General features: G+C 38.3%; 1 protein-coding gene across 2 annotated transcripts; it reads right to left on the reverse strand.

Annotated features, from left to right (window-relative positions):
* Window positions 1-278: 278 nt before the first annotated feature.
* On the reverse strand, window positions 279-17,682 carry LOC126473933 (ribonucleoside-diphosphate reductase subunit M2-like). Of its 2 annotated transcripts, none has more exons than XM_050101292.1 (7): window positions 17,566-17,682; window positions 17,017-17,094; window positions 16,749-16,934; window positions 16,251-16,486; window positions 15,937-16,165; window positions 15,638-15,856; window positions 279-794 (listed from the first exon to the last, which is right to left on the reverse strand). In XM_050101292.1, exons 1-7 carry the CDS (start codon window positions 17,569-17,571, stop codon window positions 642-644), a joined length of 1,107 nt encoding a protein of 368 aa, XP_049957249.1. In that variant the 5' UTR covers window positions 17,572-17,682; the 3' UTR covers window positions 279-641. The 2 variants fall into 2 exon arrangements, with proteins under 2 accessions (XP_049957249.1, XP_049957248.1); XM_050101291.1 differs by lacking the exon at window positions 17,566-17,682 and adding an exon at window positions 17,185-17,437.
* Between the last annotated feature and the right edge of the window lie 2,829 nt (window positions 17,683-20,511).

Raw genomic sequence — 20,511 nt, forward strand, 5'->3', positions numbered from 1 at the left:
TGACCCAAGGCTTACCTGTCGTGCCTTACACTATTGTGGTCATCTGGATGACGTCTTCGAACTGTTGTGATATTCTCCCTGTGGTCCCACCTGTTACAGGCTGGCAGACCAATAAATTGCTGAAATAGTTTAGTGCCTAGTTGGGCTCCGAAGCATAAGTGGCAAATTTACTCTGCACACCATTTCTATATTAAAATCATAGCATTCATGTTGCAATTTCAATGTTGTTGCCATCTAGTTCCAGAGCTATGAGGTAAAATTTAAATAATACAAGTCCATAATACTGAAATCTTTTTATTTTATTTCATAGAAATATATACAAGTAAAAAAGTATTGCACAGTCATTTTCACACAAGCCACTTATAGCCTGTCTAGACAGTTATTGGGTAATTGCATATAAAAAGTCCCAGCCATAAGGAGACATTTGAGAAGTAATTTTCCATATGCAAACTCTTTAGATACAGTCTGTTCAATTATAGCCACAAATAAATAAACACATGCATAAAGTGACAGTATGGAAGTAAAGTTACACGAGTGGAAATGGTGATTGATGAATACTACAGAAATGACAGAGACAAACACATAACAAAATATACAAATTTACAAAGGACCACAGGTGGACAAGGAAAGAGTATCACTTTTCAGAAATCAGCGTCTAGTGTGAAGACATTTTCTTCTTTGCTCGCCATTACACCACACTTCTGGTACTCTCCTACTTTCTTCTCAAAGAAATTAGTCTTTCCCTCCAAGGAAATGTGCTCCATGAAGTCAAATGGGTTTTCTGAGAAGTATACCTAAAAGACAAAATATGAACATTATTTTATTGGCAATGGGTCTCAAAAGTAACCTCAGGTATGTAAAAGTATGCCTCTATAGAAAGATTTATGCTACTGACAGAAAGGGAGCATATTTAATGAGTTCAGAAATACCACAAAATTGTATTATATGCGCGACACACAATGTAAGTACACGGAATTCTAGCAACACTATGCACGAAGTATTTATAGATCACTTTAAGTACAACATGATAGTCCACCATCTTGCAAATGAGTGAACGATGTAATGGATTTACACTATTGAGTGAGCTGTGTCTGATAACTGCTGTTATCAGATGCAGCCAATGTAACTGAACTGTTCTCTGTTCTTTGTCAACAGTGTAAACCAAATGAACAAAGGCGTATAATTTTGGACAAAAATAACCTGATTGTACAATAAACAATAACTGAATCAATACACAAAAATTCCTTAGGCAGCGAGAGCAGCAGCAAGATTACAATTAACTAAAACAGATGCAAGAAAGAAGTATTTTCTAGAGCTTCCACATTTACAAGCCACATTGTGTTTACTACACAACGTGGATGCTACAATGAACAGAGGTACGACGCACATACAGGCTTTGATGTCACTGCCAACACTGCCCTTCCTCATTGCATAGCTTACAAGCACAGGGCATCTTAGTTAAAAGGCCATCATTCATTACACCTGTTTCTTAATTTTCTTGTGTTTTAGCATTAACTAACATGAAATAAGCACAAATTTTAACTAAAGGTAATCTGTGATATTATGCATGCATACAATTAGGCGTATTACCCCTGTAGTGAGTCAGTCTGTGGTTAGGTATCAAACAGTGAAGGTGAAGACTGCATAATCTGCAATTAGTGTTACGTGATCATTACATTATGCTGTCTGTCTTTAGCTACATGAATGTGCGGTCCATACCTAAACTGCTTAAATTAACACGTTAAGTTCGCCACCAAAGAATTTAACGATATGGTGCTTATTGGTGTAATGTATGGGTCTAATATTTGGACGTCTGTTACAAAACATTAGACAGGCAACATTGTGTGTAAATAATCATGAAGTGATAGAAAATCAGTCCCTGAAGGGCCAGTGTACATAATTCACATATGCCCATCAAATCCAGTAACAGCTGAAAGACAACCAGAGACCAACAGTCGGCTGAGGGTTAGTACCATGTTACTGATGTTATACCATATCCACTTTTACATTTATAACAATTAATTCAAGTTCTATAATTCACTTAATACCCTAAAGTTCCCAGTAGGTGACTTGCCCTACACTCAGAGGGAACAGCCCAACCCCTTTATTAATATTTATAAAGTCTTTCTTACCAGGAAAAAACAAATGGTTAATGGTCTGTCCACAAGCGTACTGTAAATATGGAAGTTCGATCAACTTTACAACCACTTCTTGAGTGAGCAAACTAGCAGATTTTATTTAACTTCAATTGTGAAACCTCACGATTCCTAACAACTTTAATGCATACAACCAAATCAAAGTTGTAATATATAGGCTATGTCACTTTTCCTGCTAAATTTCTGATGGCCATACCTTCCACTTGTGGGAATCTTCTGTGAATCACCTCTACGTGCGCAAAACAGTTTACTGTACTTTTGACCTTGAGAGTTAGTTAAGTTTGACTGTGTTTCATAATATTAAATCTTAAATCAAGGAAACCTGGTGGAATACTGAAGTGCCACAGACTTCTTTTAATAGTAACTGCTTTAGGAAGAAGCAATTGAAGTACACTCTTTGGGGGGGGAGGGGGGGGGGGGAAGCCTCACTATGGGTACACAAAGTAAATTTGCAGCCCTTTCAACATCTTCGGATTATCAATTACACTGTTCATTGTCTCCCCCCGCCCAACTTGTCATGCGACACATTCAATCATTACCTAAAGACTGTTTTATTTAAAACCACTTAGCACTTCATGTCGTGAGGCAATTCTGTAACTATTCTTGAGCTAATGTGACTATTGCATGAAGTCTTTTCTGTTTTCCTATTCTTTGTATCGACACTATTACACAGATGTCTTGCGCTGTGTTCTCTGTACTAGTGTAATTAGTGAGTAATGAAGTGTTACCGTCTCTAAACTGTGTGTGTACTTCATATGAATAGTATACAAGAAGTACCCACAAATGGTGATCCAAAGCGGAACTGTTTACCTTGTATGTGCATACTGATATATACTACACACCACTACAGTGTATCTCTCTTCCTGAGGAGCATCATACTTCCAGAACTGGTATCAACTAAGGCACCAGCCTTTAACAACAGTATTTGCAAGGGAATCAAGAACAGAAGAATTCCACCTATCTGGCCAACCAATGGTCAATTGTGCGTAATGCCAAGTTGCACAATTTTTCGCTTGCAACATCGAGAAATTTATTATGATGATTTCGCAACTGGACCTTATGGTTAGCAAACAGACAGATGTGTGCGACATCAATCTTCTGCTGTTCTTCTGAACACCATCTCTGAACATTTCGTGCTGCCCCAGAATTGCAGCTCTCAAAAAAAAAAAAACCATCACCACGTAGACTGAGGCAGTAACTGGTACTTCCTCTTCGAAGTGCTCTGCTGCCACCTGCCCTTGTTGACAGAAAAAGGCCTGTTACATGGACAATCAATAGAGCTTTTATGGTTCATAGGTTTGCCACTACCCGTTTGGACAACATTGTCATTTCAAGACCTACAAATTGACTTAACTAGCATGAAAAGCAGACACACTGCCTATAGATTACACAAATCCAAGTTTGTGTGAAGTGAAATCTTATGATATGGTGAGCAGCCCCAAACCAAGCATTACAGCCTCAGTAGTTTCAAGGAGCACTGTTTCTCTGCCAGCACCCACTCCAAATCTGCAACCACCTATGGACCATTTTATCACCATATTTGCCCACCTAATGCCAGGTGCAGCGACAGCAGGATGCAGTTTGCGACGAAGCAAGCTGGAATAATTGCAATCCCCCCCTCTTGTTTTGCCATCTGCCTCCTTAAATTCGTTTTGTTACTTTTATTTGCCAGTAACATACATGAATATAATCTGCATTTTCATAAAAGAGAAAGACTGGCCCTCAGTTTTAAAGAATATAACACCAGATCTAATTTTTTGCTTAATTTTATGCATGTATGACTTTCCAATTTATTTTGACTATTCCTAGTTAATCTCTTTCATTATAGGGCGAGATCAGTAATTGTTTCATAACTTAAATTATACTGATGAAGTATAGACAAATATCAATTCTGTAATAATTATAAACATTTGGAAGACAAACTAATAGTATACTTGAAGTATGTATTTGGATTTATTGAAAAACACGTTAGCAAAGCCAGCCCTTAATTCCAAAGTAATTTCCAGTTTCGGCAAAAGTACTGTTTGTGGAACCATATATGTTAATTTCATCATTTAAACAAATAATTCAGCTTAAACCTTGTAGTACAAGAAACTTAAAAAGAGCCAATTTTTCAATGTATTCAGTTAATTTAATGAAGTTTTAATTGCGATTTCTGTAAATTTAAATTCAAACAATATGTAGTTTCAACACCTATTATTGCGAGGATATATAAGGGCCCAATTTTTCGATCATGAGACAGTCAGTCCACAGCAGAGTTTCAGAGGAGGGACCTGTGTTTGGTAGAATGACAACAATGCATTAACTGAACTGTGTAATAAGTGTTACACAATTAGGCTATGCATTAGACCAGTGACAGTGTGTGCTCCATATGTACCTTTCTATTCTTCGAGAACTTTGTGGTTAGGCTTTCACTGCACGTAGATGATCAACAGTAATCTATTGTAGGAGTATGTGGATGGTTCACCTGCTAACTATTAAAGACGCTTATCAGAAGTTAGAACAATAGTGCATTGGTCATGTATCACTGTATTATTCGCGCGTTGTCAACATAGACGGCAATGAAATGCAACTGTGCATGTGTCGGCTACTTTATTTACCATAGCCAGTGCCCAAATTACAAACCTCATTTTTCAGCCAGTGTAACAATGCAGTATGTTGACAATCAACAACTGAAGAAATAAAGGCAGGTGGAACTGTTAAGGCCACATCTTCCAACGACAGCCATGCATGCAAATGGGGCTGGTTTTGTAATGTTTTACTACATTATGTGTCTACCCAAACATCCCGAATGAGTGCCAGTAGGTGCGCTTACTCATTGAGGTCACTTTAAGCACCTACAAGATGTAGACAACTGTATCCACAGTGATGGAATCAGACATTTTGTGATGGACAGGCACACTGGAAATTAGCGTATTTGTAGCAGTGCAGTTGACCTTCGATTTATGTGGTGAGCCACAATCTATCTGCTTGGTGATAAAGTCGCAATCTTATGCATTCATTTCTTCTGTCCCCTAATGCATACATCTTTCTCCTACTGCTGCCACATTGTATAGCATTATGAGTGATGCCATGGGGCTCCATCACTAGGATACCTGCAACGACCACACCAATGTTATCGCAACAGTAGAATTTGTTACCGTTCCTGCATCCATATCCATGCTGACTGCACATGAGAAGATGCAGACTGTTTCCTCTGCTCAGATAAATCAGCTGCAGGAGAGTTGTCTCATGCTTGTGGCCAAGTATCTCACGAAGATGTTTCAGAATGTTCACGATCTTCATCTCTCATCTCATGGACTGATTCTTTGCACATGGTTAAGGGGGGGGGGGGGGGGGGGGGAGGGAGGGAAATGGGACATGGCACTTCGGTGTCAAGTATAAGGGCCTTGATTTCTGTACAATTCCGGGTGATTACCCACTTTTGAATGTAATGGGGACTAACTCAAATGTAGTGGGCTCGTGCATCTTCAGTGTTACTGATCTGCAAAAGCTTTTCTGACATACTAATGGCAGAGAAGGTAAGCATATAACTGCCGAAACTATGCCAACTGGGCTCCTCAACACAAAACAATGCATTTCAGCCTCCCCAATGCAGCACAAACATAGCAACTATTTATGCTGTTACATGGATGGCATTCTCAACCTTTTGCTTGCTGGCAAATGCACCTGTGGAAACAGGTGTTCCGTGGACTCCTGTGGAGACTTCTGCCACTAACACTATAAAACTGGCAATTGACAATGCTACCTTACTGGTACATCCTTATCCAAGGGGCACCTCTGGCTTTAATGGTTCACTCTTTCATACATATGTTGCAATAAGAATAGCATTGGATTGCCTTTAACAGACAACAGCTTGCAATTTTTCTGACCAATTATTTCAGACCATGGCTTGAAGGGTACATTTTTACAATGTTCACAGAACATAAGCCACTCACATCCCTATTTCACCGAATTACAGAGTTTAATTCGCCTAATCCATACCACCACAATGATTACATTGTGCAGTTCACCACCATCAGGCACATCACCTGCCATACCTATGTCATGGCTGACTGTTTTGTCACAGGATTGTGCAGTGCTCACAGCTATCAATTGGGATGCTGTGGCCACCGATAAAGAATCCAACCCCCTCCTCCTGCAGTGTCTTCAAGGTCCATCATCCACAAGATTGCATCTGCAGCTCCTCCCTCTGCAAGGATCTAAACGAAATGTGTGGTGTGCTAGATCTTGCAACAAGGTATGCCTCCTCATCCTTATTTGATGGTGCCACCCAATTTTTAACACATATCATGACCTAGCTCGTAAAGTAGTCTGACATGGCTTGCAGCGCAACTGTTGCCAATGGGCAAGCTGATGTGTAACCTGCCAAGCTTTCGAAGATCATACCATGTACCTGTTCTTGTTTCTTAACCATATCAACTTTTAGATTTTAGGCCCTCTTCTTGCTTCACAGTGTTTGCATTACTTTTTAACAGTTATCGACAGAGTTACACATTGACCTGAAGCTAGCCAAATTGTGAATATTTCTACTTCTTTCATTACTTGGGCTTTCATCGCTACATGGTTTTCATGTTTTGGCATCCTCATGCTATTACTACAGACCGGGGCAAACAATTGAAGACAAATATTTGCAAAGGTATTTTATTTGTGTGGGTGTCGCCTCACCCGCACTACTAATGACCATCCCGTGAATAATGAAATGGTACAGCACCTACACTGTACCTTGAAGTCCACCCTGGACTGTCACTGAATCTTAGCCTGATTTCCTCCACAGGGTTTTCTTTGCCCGCATACAACTTAAAAGGAGGGCAGCAGCTGTTCCCCACGAACACGTTTATGGCAAAGCTCAGGAAGTTCAGGCGATTTCTTTTCTCCTTGCCCCATGCCCCACATACAATTTGGTGACAAAATTTTTCCTACACGAATTGCAATCTTATACAAACACGCCTCCACACCCCTGTGCATCACAATTCAAAGCCTGTCCGTTGTTGCAAAGACTTTTGTTACTGCTTTTAGTCCGGGCTTGTGAAAGGCAGTTAAGCCACCAGTCTTCCCTGTATACAAGCGTCCACTTAAAAAGTACTGCGTGGTTCAAACAAAACCTTTGTCCGTGACATTAATGGGCAAAATGATACAGTTTCCACTGACCACTTTAAGTCAGCACATAGAGGATTTCGGTATGAATAATGTAAGCCCTCAACAGTCACAGGTACCACAGCCTGTTATGTCCATTATAATTATCCGGGTCGGTTGATGAATTCCGTGGTGATTCCCAACGTTTCGTCTCCGACTGCGGGAGACATTTTCAAGGGGGTCTGTAGCTTGATGGAAGGTCCAACATACACACTGGCTCGCTACAGCCTGTTACAGTATGTGTTTCCCGTCACCACCACCACCACCACCACCTACATGAACCAGTAGGCAGAATAAGTGCCACTTAAGGAGCTCCAGGTTATAGTGCACCAACTGTTTTGAACTGCAGTGCCGTCATATCATTATGGAAACAGGACAGCGGTGGGTGGTGTGGCGACAATGGTGATGCAGTGGACCAACGAGAGAGAAGACTTGTTACAAGTAATATATTGTCTGTTTTGTATGACTTGTATTAGATGGTGTGTGTATGCTCTGGTACACATGTCTTGTTTGGTGTTCTTCAAGCTCTACATTGTGCTTTTACTTCATATGAGTATACAGCAAGTACCCACACTCATTACAATCTCTCAGATCGATCTGGGATATAACGAGATGTAACAGCATCAGCCTATGATTTTCATTTCAGAGGAAGATTTTACAGTTAACTCATGAAGACTTTTCCATAAACTGAATCATAAGAATGTACTGAGTAGACGAAAACTTAATTCCTAATTATTTTCCACTGTTCATAGTGGTTAGGACAGCTCCCTATCACCCTGAATGACATCGTTTTTAACTGGAAACGATTTGAAACACACTCACAACACCCACCCAACCCCCGTCCCACTACAATGTAATTGTAGTATTTAATTGTCAGCAATTGCCAAGACCTCACACTTGCATAGCACATAAGCAATTGCTTATAATTATTACTGACCCACAGAACATAATGGCAATACCCTACTATAGCTGGCAGGAGTAACTGACTTGCTAAGACCAGATGAAACGCTATACTAACAGTAGTCACTAATGACTGCTTTGGTTTAGGCTTCTTGTGTGTACCTGATGCCACACATTCTCCAACAACCATTCAGTAGTTGTCTGAGCATTCCTGCTGTAAACGTTTTAGCCAGTGTGACCATTAAATGTCATCTTAGGGAGTTACTTAGTGACTTTTCCCATTTGGTACGAGTTCTTATGGCTTGTTAACGTTGGCGAGTGACAGATTCTATATAAACAAGGGAGAGAGATCATTACAGGATACATGCTTTCTTTAAACGTTAAGTATAAAACGGTCGGCCTATCACAGATGTTACCAAATCTCAGGATATTACTGCAGAAGCAAGTGGTGCCAGCTTGAGGACTGTTAGCAGATTGCCAGTCAAGCTAATTTATTAGTGCAGAACTGCAGGTGCCCAGTTTTTTTATCTCCAAGAAACAACAGCAGTGAAAAGTCAAAACATAATAACTTTAAGTTACTCAAGCTTTAACATCCAATGGTAACTTAAATAATTACTTAAGCTAAGGGGCACCCCAAAGAGAAGCAACATTCACACAAGAAACAACCATGCACACAAACCTGAAATGTTGAAGGTATCTTGTGGGAAGAGAGACCTTCAACATTGCAATTAATTTCATATTTATTCTGTGAGAGTGAATATTGCACTCTCTAGGGAGCACCCTTAATGAAATCCACACTTTTGTATTTCAATTTTGAGGAACTGCACGGCAAAACTTGCTCACATCTGCAAGGATACCTCTTCACTGTTGAGCCAAAGCTCATCCTCATCCAAACTATCTTCCCTACCATGACCTATGGAGTAGAATCTTCAACTATGATGACTGCACACCTTCCCAGGACTGATGCCTGAACACCTGGTGCCTTAGAAGATCTTTCTCACGTAACAAGAAATGAAGTTGTCCTAAAAAGTGCAGGTGAAAAACTCCGTGCAAAAGTATTACAATATTCTGAAACCTTGACCCTTTGTCCACTGATCTTTATATAAGACAGCACCAAAAGTATAGCTCAGTCGCAATTTTCCACACACACACACACACACACACACACACACACACACACACACACACACACACACACACTGCTTATCACTCAAAATCTGTACCTATTTTGTACAAGAAGAATGTATGGGCATCTCGCTATCTGTATCTTGACAGGCACTGCTTTCTGTTAACTTCTATAATTATTTTGAAGCAAACTTAAATGATAATGTGATAATTGACAGCCAATGTGTCCTCACGAAGTCTACAGTGTATTCTTTACATTCTGCAGTTTCCTGTAATTCTGTTACTAATAGGTCACATTTGTAGAGCACGCAAGACATTGTGGAAGCTCAAGGGGAAGAACTAAATTATTCTTTATCACAGGGAGAAATATACAAGTGGTACAGCCTGAAGAAGACAACTATTCAGGTAATCTGCAGCCTGGTAAAAATCTTTCCATTTGAATAACATTGCTACAGATACTGCTGCTGTAATTGAAATTTAGTTGTATCTTTGTCTTAATGTGATTTTTTCACAGGTCAATATCGTGATGAAGCAGCATCCAACACAGGATTCCAAGATTTGATTTGAGAATTTATGTCAAAACAAGCAAGAAAGAAAGAAACTGGTGTCAGCTCTGATGGCAATGTATCTCTCTGCACAACAGAATACTTCAGACTTTTCCATACAGAAGTCAATAACATGTAAAAACCACTCAAGATTTTATCTCACTTTTGTAAAGGGCAATTACTCCTAGCATCACTATCATAAAATTTATAATCTAAAAGATGAAAAATAACCCTTGAAACTTTGTCTTTGATGTGTGTAACCCCTTAAGATTAACTCAAACACAGATGTGTCAGTAACACTTTGAACAATAGTGCAAATAGCCGATTTTCGTTGTACTGTGAATATAGTAGGGTCTAGTAATCTAGAAAAACCTGTAGTTCCGCTGCATCAGGACATGCTTAGGAACTATGCACACCAACAGACTTTCAGCTACCAGCAGGTAACATATTGGTGTAGCTGTCAGATTGTTTCAAACCAATCTCAAACTAGCCATGAACTTTAACATATCCCATAAAAAACAACAGATTGACCTCAACTTGAAAAATAAACAAGGAAAGCTTAAATGCGACTGACGTGAAATTTTTGAGACCACCTCTTCAGGATGATCTCAAACGGAACACACACATCCAGCCTAACAGGTGAGCTGTCACCTATTTGCTATATGCTGCTGATACTGAACTCAAGTGGAAATAGAAAAACAGTACCAAAGGTGTATCATGTGAGTTTCCAGTCTGCAATCAGATATGGACTCATTCTGGAGAAATTCACCAGGTAGGCAAACTATATTCGAAATGCAAAACAGAGCTGTTAGCATTATTTGCAACAAAGATATTGTCATTCTCTTTTTGAAAGATTTAACATCCTCAACCTTCTGCTCTTTGATTTTCATGTAGCAATTTTCTTCATAAGAAGATTTAAACCACCCAATGCTTCTAAACTAAACAGCTCTGTAAATCACCATGAAACAAGAAAGTGCAATATTCTTATCTCATACCAGAATGTCTGCCTACCAGGAAAGTGTCTTATAATTTGTGATGAACCACAATTTCTACTCTGTTAATGAATTTTTCAGCAAGTTAAGTGAACACTGTATACTCTAAAGTAAAATTACAGATCATAGCAAATATTACCTTTATCTGACTAACATAAAATAGCAAACATGCACATAGTAAATAAACTGCATAAATGTGATAATACATATGTATTGTCTATAGGAATTATTCACGGAATGTAACATTATGGCTATGGCCGAAAGCTTGTATTGTGACAATCATTTTGCTGTGTATCTGTGGCTCAGCATCTCTTGCCACATGATGAGCAGCCAATTTCCTTTTCGCAAATTACAAAATTACCTAGATTGAATGTGTAATGATGATTAATTTCTGTATCATTCCAATGTGAAAAATGTGCATCGTTTTATGTCTGCATTGTATTTTGACTTGTGCTGTAGAGTACAGAAAATGACACAGGAGCAAATAAAAATAATTAATTCATACGGGGTAAAAAGGAGAATGAAAATCTCAGTTAAAATTTATGTAGGTGAAAGGACATCCTGACATTAAATATAACAGTATACGCAGTGACTGGAGAAAAACTACTGCTTAATATGGCAATTTTGAGAATAGCTTATTACTGCAATCGGAGCTGAAGACCATATCATAAATAACAAGACACCAATGGGAAGACATATCAATCATGACTGATATCAATCGTCAATATACATTAAAGGGAAATGCGTCACAAAGGATGTGAAGCAGTTATGCAAATTGGTCACAAATTAATATTCATATGGAAATGCTGAAACTGTAAACTTTGGTAGCCAATGGACGAATGTATGGCACTGTTACCGTAATCTCACCATGCAGTCAGCAAAAATGTAAACAGGGGTATGTTGACGACAGGGCGTAAAATCTTCACGAATTTCATTCCATTTACTCAAGACAGCAACGACAGTTTTAGGCAGGCATGTGAACAACATATGCAGATGTCAGCATATGAGAGGAGTATAGTTCTGCAAAGCAGTATAACATTAGACAGCAATATCAGTGCCTAATGAAGGTTGGAACCAAAAATGTGCTAGTAGACTGTTTCTCAATGTAACTGAAAACCTAAGCAGAAATAACCAGAAGTAAAATCCAACAATTTATGAACTAACTTTGTATATCTTGAAAACAAATCAAATTGTAAATATCTTTAATTACAGGCTAACAATATCACTACTTCAATAAAGCAAAAAGTACCTGCTGAGAAAAACTTTCATTTTCTTAAACTGGCCATTACAAAGCAAAAATACCCTCTCAAAGTGTTTGTAAGAGTGAACAGCAGAGTAACCTTTGATATGAATGGAGTAATAAATAGTTGACCAGTATGGGGTAATTATTACAGAAGTATCCGATGCCATCGAACTGCTCTGACTCACGACGTCACCAATATGGCTGAAACTGCTACCTTCAGTGTATCCAATACGGTGACAATGATGTCAGTACATACATGTGGAAAAAAACTGCATGATCCTAAAGCAAACAGTATCCTAAAAAGAAAGCCAGAACTACAGCATTCCACTACACCAATGAAAATAACGGGTATGTGACATTTCCCTCAACCTATACAGCTCAAACTCATCTTTCTATTCCTACAAACCCCCCCAACATTTACAACTACAGAAAGTGGAACCAAAACACCAACATCTCACCAACCGAAAAATCTGACAACACCACAGCAATCAAATGACCATCAACCTACCATAAATACACACAAGCACCACAATTACTATAAAATAAACCCAAAACCAAAATTACTTACCGGCAACAACATCCAGCAACATGATTTAAGTTTGCAAGTGAACGCAACAAAAACACACACTTTCACACCACCTACAACCCACCCACATCACCATTCAACGAATTCCCCTACCCACCCCATTAACTGAACAACAACCAATACCAACAACCTCTCCCCCCCCCCACCCCTACCAAAAGAAAAAAAATTATTTCACAGGGACCCTCTTCTGCCATCATCAAAATGATACTGCAGGTCGGAAGATCACCTCTTCCACCCTCCCCCAAAACATCTGTCTTGTTAGTGCAAGCCACAGTTTCACAATCCTTGAACTCCATAGAGTAATAAAGAATTAATCGATCATAACCCCTCTTCCCCAAACCCCGGTAGGACGAAAATGCATTCAAAACTGAAGTGCTCGCCTTCTGAATATATTCAATCAAATCCACAAATTCCCTCTCAGTACAGTCCTCCAAAACCCTAAAAAAACACAATCAGCATACCCAGTTCCCAAAACAACGCCCGCCGCCCCCTCCTCCTCCAAACCAACCTGAGAACTACCACTCCCATACTTCTTAGGAACTGTTAATTTATGAACATCAACAACCATCCCCTCCCCACCCAACTTCATCCTGTACTTAACATGCTCAGAACAAACCTCTCGATAAAACGAAAACCAATCCAACTCGTGGACAAAAAACTGATAGAAGACCTATAACAAAAATAGTACGCCAGCAAAACAAACAACAGGCCAACCTAGTTTTCTCGAACCAGGTACTGTGTTTAATCGACTTCCAGATGTTATCCCCGTAACACTGCTACATAAATGCGACCCTGGTCCAAGATGCCGGGAACTCGTAAGACTCATTGTTGCCATAAATGTTGCACCTGACATTCTGTAAGGAACCCAAATAACTGCACAAACTTAACAGACATTACTTCAAGAATGTCCACACATTGTGCCAGTGAATTTCACTGAAATTAAATTTTTGTGACCTAGGCTGTTATTGTTTTAATTTCAGTGGAAACCCTTTCAAACTCCATTATCCACCAACTATGTACACTCACAGCAACATTACAACTGTCACAACAAAGACTCAAATGACTCCAATATGACACATTACATTCAGCACATAAATGTATACCATCAAAAGGCATAATCAAACAAAAACAACGCAACATCTACAACACAACCAACACGAGAACTCTTGAGCTGCAATGAAATGGAATGTCGTGTGACAAGGGCCTCCCGTCGGGTAGACCGTTCGCCTTGTGCAAGTCTTTCGATTTGACGCCACTTCGGCGACTTGCACGTCGATGGGGATGAAATGAGGATGATTAGGACAACACAAAACCCAGTCCCTGAGCGGAGAAAATCTCCGACCCAGCCGGGAATCGAACCCGGGCCCTTTGGATTGACAGTCTGTCATGCTGACCACTCAGCTACCAGGGGGACATAGTACACAACACCATTACATCACAGGTCAAAGCAGACGTGTGGAATCTGACAGTTCCGCTGATTCATTACAGCTACAGAGACAGATATTAGGTGAACTTGAAAGTCAAATGCTGCTAGACACAGGAACACGTAAATCAGTATGTGTACTCTGGAAAATATTTCTTATGCCACAGACTTTGACAACTGAACAGGAACAGCATGTCACTATTAAATGGTACAGTAATAAACGGAAGATTGAAGTAAATGCAAAGAACTCTGAAGCATGTGTACAATGGAAAGTCTAGATTACACTTTTAAATGTAATAAAAGCAAAACCACAGACACCTTGCAGTTAATACACATTGTACAATCTGAATTATTTTTTACCTCAATAGATGACTAGAAGACGCAGTTAAATTTTTCTAAGTTCTAAAGATCAGGTCTGTGATATTTTTGAAAACTTAATTGCAATATGTTAGGAAGAGAAGTTGGAAAGAAGATGAACACTATCCAGTCCACACTAGGATGGGGTTGCAGAGAAATAGGACTCTGCTGAAAAGCAAGAAGTATGTTAACTGATACTTTGTTATCAACATGTTTTTGGCTGGATGCCATTTTGACAGCTATGTATTTGACCAATCTATTGCTTCCTATAGCTGTAGAAAATAGAAATCCCTATGGAGGGTGGAGAGGGAAGAACCCAAATCTAAGCAACTACAAAGTCAAAATATGATTAGTCTGGTTTCAGCTGCCAGAGACTGGTCGTGTGTGTAAGACGGCAACAAACAATTCTATGAACATAGAAATTCCGGAATGTGAAGAAAACATTCTTCTTATAGACCTAAACCTAAGGAATACTGATATGAAATTTTTGTAGCACATTCTTTAAATAATTAACCTAGAACAGATGAAGATTCTAGGAGTGGCCTGAATTCTCAACAATGGAGAGAAGCTACCGAAATAGAACTGGGGTCAGTTCATCACAATGAGACTTTTGGATGGGCTGAAATATAAAGAAGGGGAAGGGGGGGAATTTTTTTTACAGAGTGACTGGTTATAAAATTGACAATTTCAAGAATGGAAACATTTGACTGAGTACAACTAGAAGAAACAAAGATAAATCTGAGTTGACACGATCTTCCGAGCCAAAACTAGAAATGGTGAAAGTTCTGCCCCCACCCTCACACAGCATCATAACTACTATGTCACAGTATTTAACACTAACTGCCATGAAGTCATCACATGCAACAAGGCAGCCAATCTGTTGGCCTAATGAGTCATGTTTAGTACTAATTCCTAGAGACAACATAGAAACATCATTTCTAAGTATCTCCCATTTTCACAACAAGCACTCAGTAGGTTTTACTGGAAGACTATAATAAACATACATTACATTACAATTTTGTATTAATTTAAAACCACCTTAGTTTTCAGAGCTGCACTACTATATAAAACATGACAGCAGAGCAAAGGGTTACACTCATTGTTAATGAAACATCAGCGTAACCAAGGTGGAAGGACTACCATTTAAGTTCTTTAACTAGAAGGGCAAACTTACCTTTGAACAGCCTAACTCCACAAGAAGTCTGTCAGCAACAAATTCAATGTACTTCTTCATAAGGTCACAGTTCATGCCTATCATTGCTACAGGCAATGCCTCTGTTAAAAATTCTTGTTCTATTTGAACAGCATCCTTAATAATATTAGTTATTTCCACTTCTGTGGGCTTCTGCACAACATGCTTAAACATGAGGCATGCAAAGTCACAATGCAGGCCCTGCAATAGGAAATACTTATAAGTAACAAAAACTAAGATTTTACATATACTTAAAACACTCATTTATTTGTAAAATTTACCTCATCCCTTGAAATAAGTTCATTGCTAAATGTAAGGCCTGGCATTAAACCTCTTTTCTTGAGCCAGAAAATAGCTGCAAAACTGCCAGAAAAGAATATGCCTTCCACAGCAGCAAATGCAATTACACGTTCTGCAAATGTTGCAGATTCATCAGCAATCCACCTGAGTGCCCAATCAGCTTTCTTCTTTACACATGGGAGCGTTTCAATTGCATTAAAAAGAAACTCTCTGGAAAAGCAACATAGGATACTCAAAACTATTCATTCATTGATTCATATATGTGCTCCAGTGATAATGGAATTTTATCACAAACCTTTCAGCAGAATCCTTTATATATGTATCAATGAGAAGACTATACATTTCAGAATGCACATTTTCCATAGCAATTTGGAAACCATAAAAACATCTTGCTTCTGTTACTTGCACTTCTTGGCTAAATCTTTCAACTAGGTTTTCATTAACAATGCCATCACTAGCAGCAAAGAAAGCAAGGACGTGGGAAATAAAATGCCTTTCTTCAGGTTTAAGCTGCTGCCAGTGAACCAAGTCCTATGAAATAAAGATGCAAATTAAATAGAATGTTCCTGTTTGAAATATTACGGGGCGACCATGACTTAAAATAGTTGAACAGCTACGAGCTAACCATAACGAGGAAAATTATAGCGAATGTTTGAGTATGATACGTTAATTTAAGTTAGTTCAACGTAGCTAAGAGTACTACGTTGCAGTTCAGCTTTAATGCGGAAAACGGGAATCATTCACACTATGCCTTGTAACAAAAAACACCGAACTGACACTTTAAGAGATGTACCTTCGATAAGTCTACTTCTTCAGCCGTCCAGAACGAGGCTTCTGCTTTTTTGTACATAGCCCAGATATCATGATACTGAATCGGGAAGATGACAAATCTTCTTGGGTTCTCCCTCAATAACGGTTCCAGCTGAATATCGAATTTTCTGAAAGATTTCTTGTCTTTCTCAATGAAATTCTCGTCGCCCTGTAAAACATATACTCTGAAATACTCTAAACAACAATATTCAAAACATAACTAAGCATTGAAATAAAATTGTCTTCCTTACGAAGCTGATTTGTTGGGCTATATTGTGCCGCGTTGTCACATCCAAAACTGCATTTCGATGCTTTCCGCTCGAATTCACCTAAAAAATGAAGTAATTAGTCGTTGGAAAACAAGTCAGCACAACATATAGAAACTCCCCTCAGAATAATAAAATGAATACAATACTTACATTAGGATTAATCTTTAACGGAGACAGAGTAAGCGGCACATTTTCTTTATCACCAACCGCTTGAAAAGGCATCTTAACAACGTTTACACCTCGACTGCACTACAGCAGAAACCCAAGCCAAACTGACCAAGTTAGTGCATGCTCCCTAGTTATAAACACGAAAAAGGCGGGAAACAAGCATGCCTACCAATAGGAGCTTAAGGTCTCAGCTGGTGTTAGTACAGAGAAGCCAATTTTCCCAAACAATGCGCTTCATAGCACCAACAAAAACCTTATGCAATAACCTTTGCCCATTGCATGTAATATTACTTTTTATCATAGGGAACTACAATCATAAAAAAACAATGCATCATTTAATCCAATGCACAATCTCACACTGACCATCATAATTTGGCAACGTTCAGTCCCGCCACTTTATAAATTTTGCCGGGAACCAGTTAACGATGTTCCCGCCGAATTGTTGTTTCGAAGACGTCACAGTGTCAAAGAGTACGTGAAAGTTAGAACAGTTCTGCCATGTTGTTACTCGAAGTGTGGATTTACCTTGTAACTAGTTCAAATTATATTATAAAATATATCGCCACATAATTGATATTTCTAGAATTTGTTATAAAGTATACATAATACCGATTATAATTAATGATATTTCAAGACAAGTAGGACTTCTTGGTGAATATGCGAAGTACGATTTGATTCATTAGTTAATTTTTTTACGTGGCATTTCGAATGTCACACTTAACCTTCGTTTTTTTTCCACATGCATTTACTAGTCGTTAATGAATGTTTAAACACGAGTTAACGACAGCAATTGCCTACGAATCTTATCTTTGATCGCTGTCATAGAGGTTCATGACTTCGTAATGATCGCGCTGTTGGTTTATGCGTCCCGCACAATAAAAACGGCAGGAAAAACAGTAGAAAACTGCGTTACTTGAAGTCAGTGCTGTTAATAAAAGGAACGCCCGTCGTTGACGTATTTGGTATAGGATATGTAATTTTATTTTCTGTTTCTGTTACGCGCCAGAGCGCGAGTGTTGCTAGCGAACCAGTACGAACGGGTAGACACAAATACGTTTGTACTGGTGTAGCATTTACCCTTTATAACAGTTATTATTGTAATCTACTGGCGCGTAACACAAACAGAAAATAAAATTACATATTCTATACCAAATACAACGCCATACACATCAGTGGAAGGATATTACCACAATGGTGCCCCACTGTGATATAGAACTTAACTTTTATGTTTACCCTTGAGGAAAAGCGCTTCCAACGAGTGTCCGTTATAGAACATGTCACGTAATTAAAAATTCTGTTGCTTTTGTAGTACAGTACAGTAATATACCGGTACTGATGGTTGCAGAATTATGTTAGGCTAATCTACAGTGACGTTGTGGTTCTTATGGCAAATGATAATGTACATATTGTATCAGAATGTTTAAACCCAGGGATGTGACTTTAACAATAATGCTTACGTCAACTAGATCATGACATCAATAGTATATAGATAGGTGCCTGTGTTATATTACCAAATGCTTTGTTGGAAGTATTACTAGATAAAAACAGTAATATATGTGGAGCAGGAATGATTTCCTTTTTGAAAGCATCCATTTTTCTTATAGTATCAAGTAATTTAAAAGTAATTCACATAATTATGAGTGAAAGGGTAACCCAAATCATTTTTCATTCTAGTGTCGTACTTGCGATCAACTCTGTTAATCTCAAACTCACAATTGTCATTAATGACTAAATGTACTCTAAGGCTGTGGTTAATATTACTAGCTGATTACAGAGATGCCTGCAAGATTTAGACGAGTGAATACGAAACATAATTCTAATTACTCTCTTTGGTGGAATGAATACTCATTGCTTAACTGAGGAAATATCCCAGAATTAGAGAGCAGTGAATGGAAATGTGCGAACTTACTGACTTATGTACCCTTGAAGTTGGCAGTTATTCTAAGGGCAAATGTAGCTCTCTAAGTGTTTTAGCAGACCTAGCGTATAATATGGCCACCATATGTTTTCATCAATATGCACACCAAAAACCTTTACATCATCACATACCATTTCAGTCTTGCTACTTGCTTCACTACATTACCTACTTTGTGCTATATGTACTCCAGTATTATAGTTTTATTTGATATATTGGTTTATGGTGTGATGATAGCTAATGGTTATTATTTTCGTGCACCTGATTGATGATTTCACATTACACCTGAAGATGGTCCTTTTCTGACTGAAGCTGGTGGATTAATACAGTGACAAAATAGCTGTGTGCCAACCACAATTTTTCAATTTTTTTTCTAATATGTTACAGTAATGTACATGATATGAAAGTACTTCTGAATCTTTACTTGTTCTGGTTATTCTGCAGAAGTCTTTTTCTATTGTGAAGAGACTCTGATATCTGTAGTGATCAATGGCTTTCTGTAATGAGTTCCCATTTAATAATCTTTCTCATTTAATATTCTTTTAAAAAAAATTGTTTTCAAGAACAGACACAATCTCATTTAGAAATATGTTGAAAGTGGAGCTAGCTTAGGCTCATTGTAAACTTCACCGTAGTCAACAGTTTTAAACTTTCTTTAAATTCCTCAGTAGTTTTGCCATTTATCAGCATCACTGCATTCTTAGTTTTTCTGACTTTACATGGAGCTAATCTGCAATGTGAGTGACTGTGCATTATGATCTGCTTATCAGTTTCGTACAGGATAGGCATGCATCTCTTTAGCTTCTACCGGCTGTATCTTCAGCAACACTGGTAGAGAAATTTGTAATTGATACTTAATTATAAGTGGCTGACAGCACATCTAGATAAATTTTCCTGTCCAATTGCTTCAAGAAATTTACAGTAACCAAAAAATAATAATCCTTTCTGTGTGACAGCACAATGTCCCCTTAATTCTTTTCATGAAAATTTCTATTATAGACCTGCTATTGTAACAAGCACAAGTCTTCCATGTCCCAGTATTAACCTGCAAGCCCATGCTTCAATATTGTAATGTATATAGAATATAATGTGGTTATTTTTACATTTTTGTATTTTCCACTTTTATGAATGTGACAACTTCCCCTTTATCTATAATAGTTCTACATGAATATGCAGCAAATATATAACAACTTCCGTTAACATTTTTTATCTCTGTGGTTGTATGATGTTCAGACAGACAAATGACATCAGTTTCTTTCCGACTACTAAAATCTTGCAAACAAATTAACGGCTCATTTACTTCATTTTTTATCCTCCTAATACTCTGTTGAAATAAGTTGGTTGTGCTTTTCACTCTATTATTGTAAGTTTAACTGGAAGACTCTTGTCAATTT

Source organism: Schistocerca serialis, chromosome 4 (genome assembly GCF_023864345.2).
Source record: "Schistocerca serialis cubense isolate TAMUIC-IGC-003099 chromosome 4, iqSchSeri2.2, whole genome shotgun sequence".
Taxonomy (NCBI): Eukaryota; Metazoa; Arthropoda; class Insecta; order Orthoptera; family Acrididae; genus Schistocerca; species Schistocerca serialis.

What these genes read in the sequence shown, in the direction of transcription:
- LOC126473933 (XM_050101291.1), bottom strand. Translation starts at nt 17,256, where the DNA reads ATGCCTTTTCAAGCGGTTGGTGATAAAGAAAATGTGCCGCTTACTCTG. An exon ending in AAGAAGTAGACTTATCGAAG is followed by an intron (nt 16,487 to 16,748) that starts GTACATCTCTTA and finishes TTTATTTCATAG; the next exon opens with GACTTGGTTCACTGGCAGCA. An exon ending in AACTTATTTCAAGGGATGAG is followed by an intron (nt 15,857 to 15,936) that starts GTAAATTTTACA and finishes TTCCTATTGCAG; the next exon opens with GGCCTGCATTGTGACTTTGC.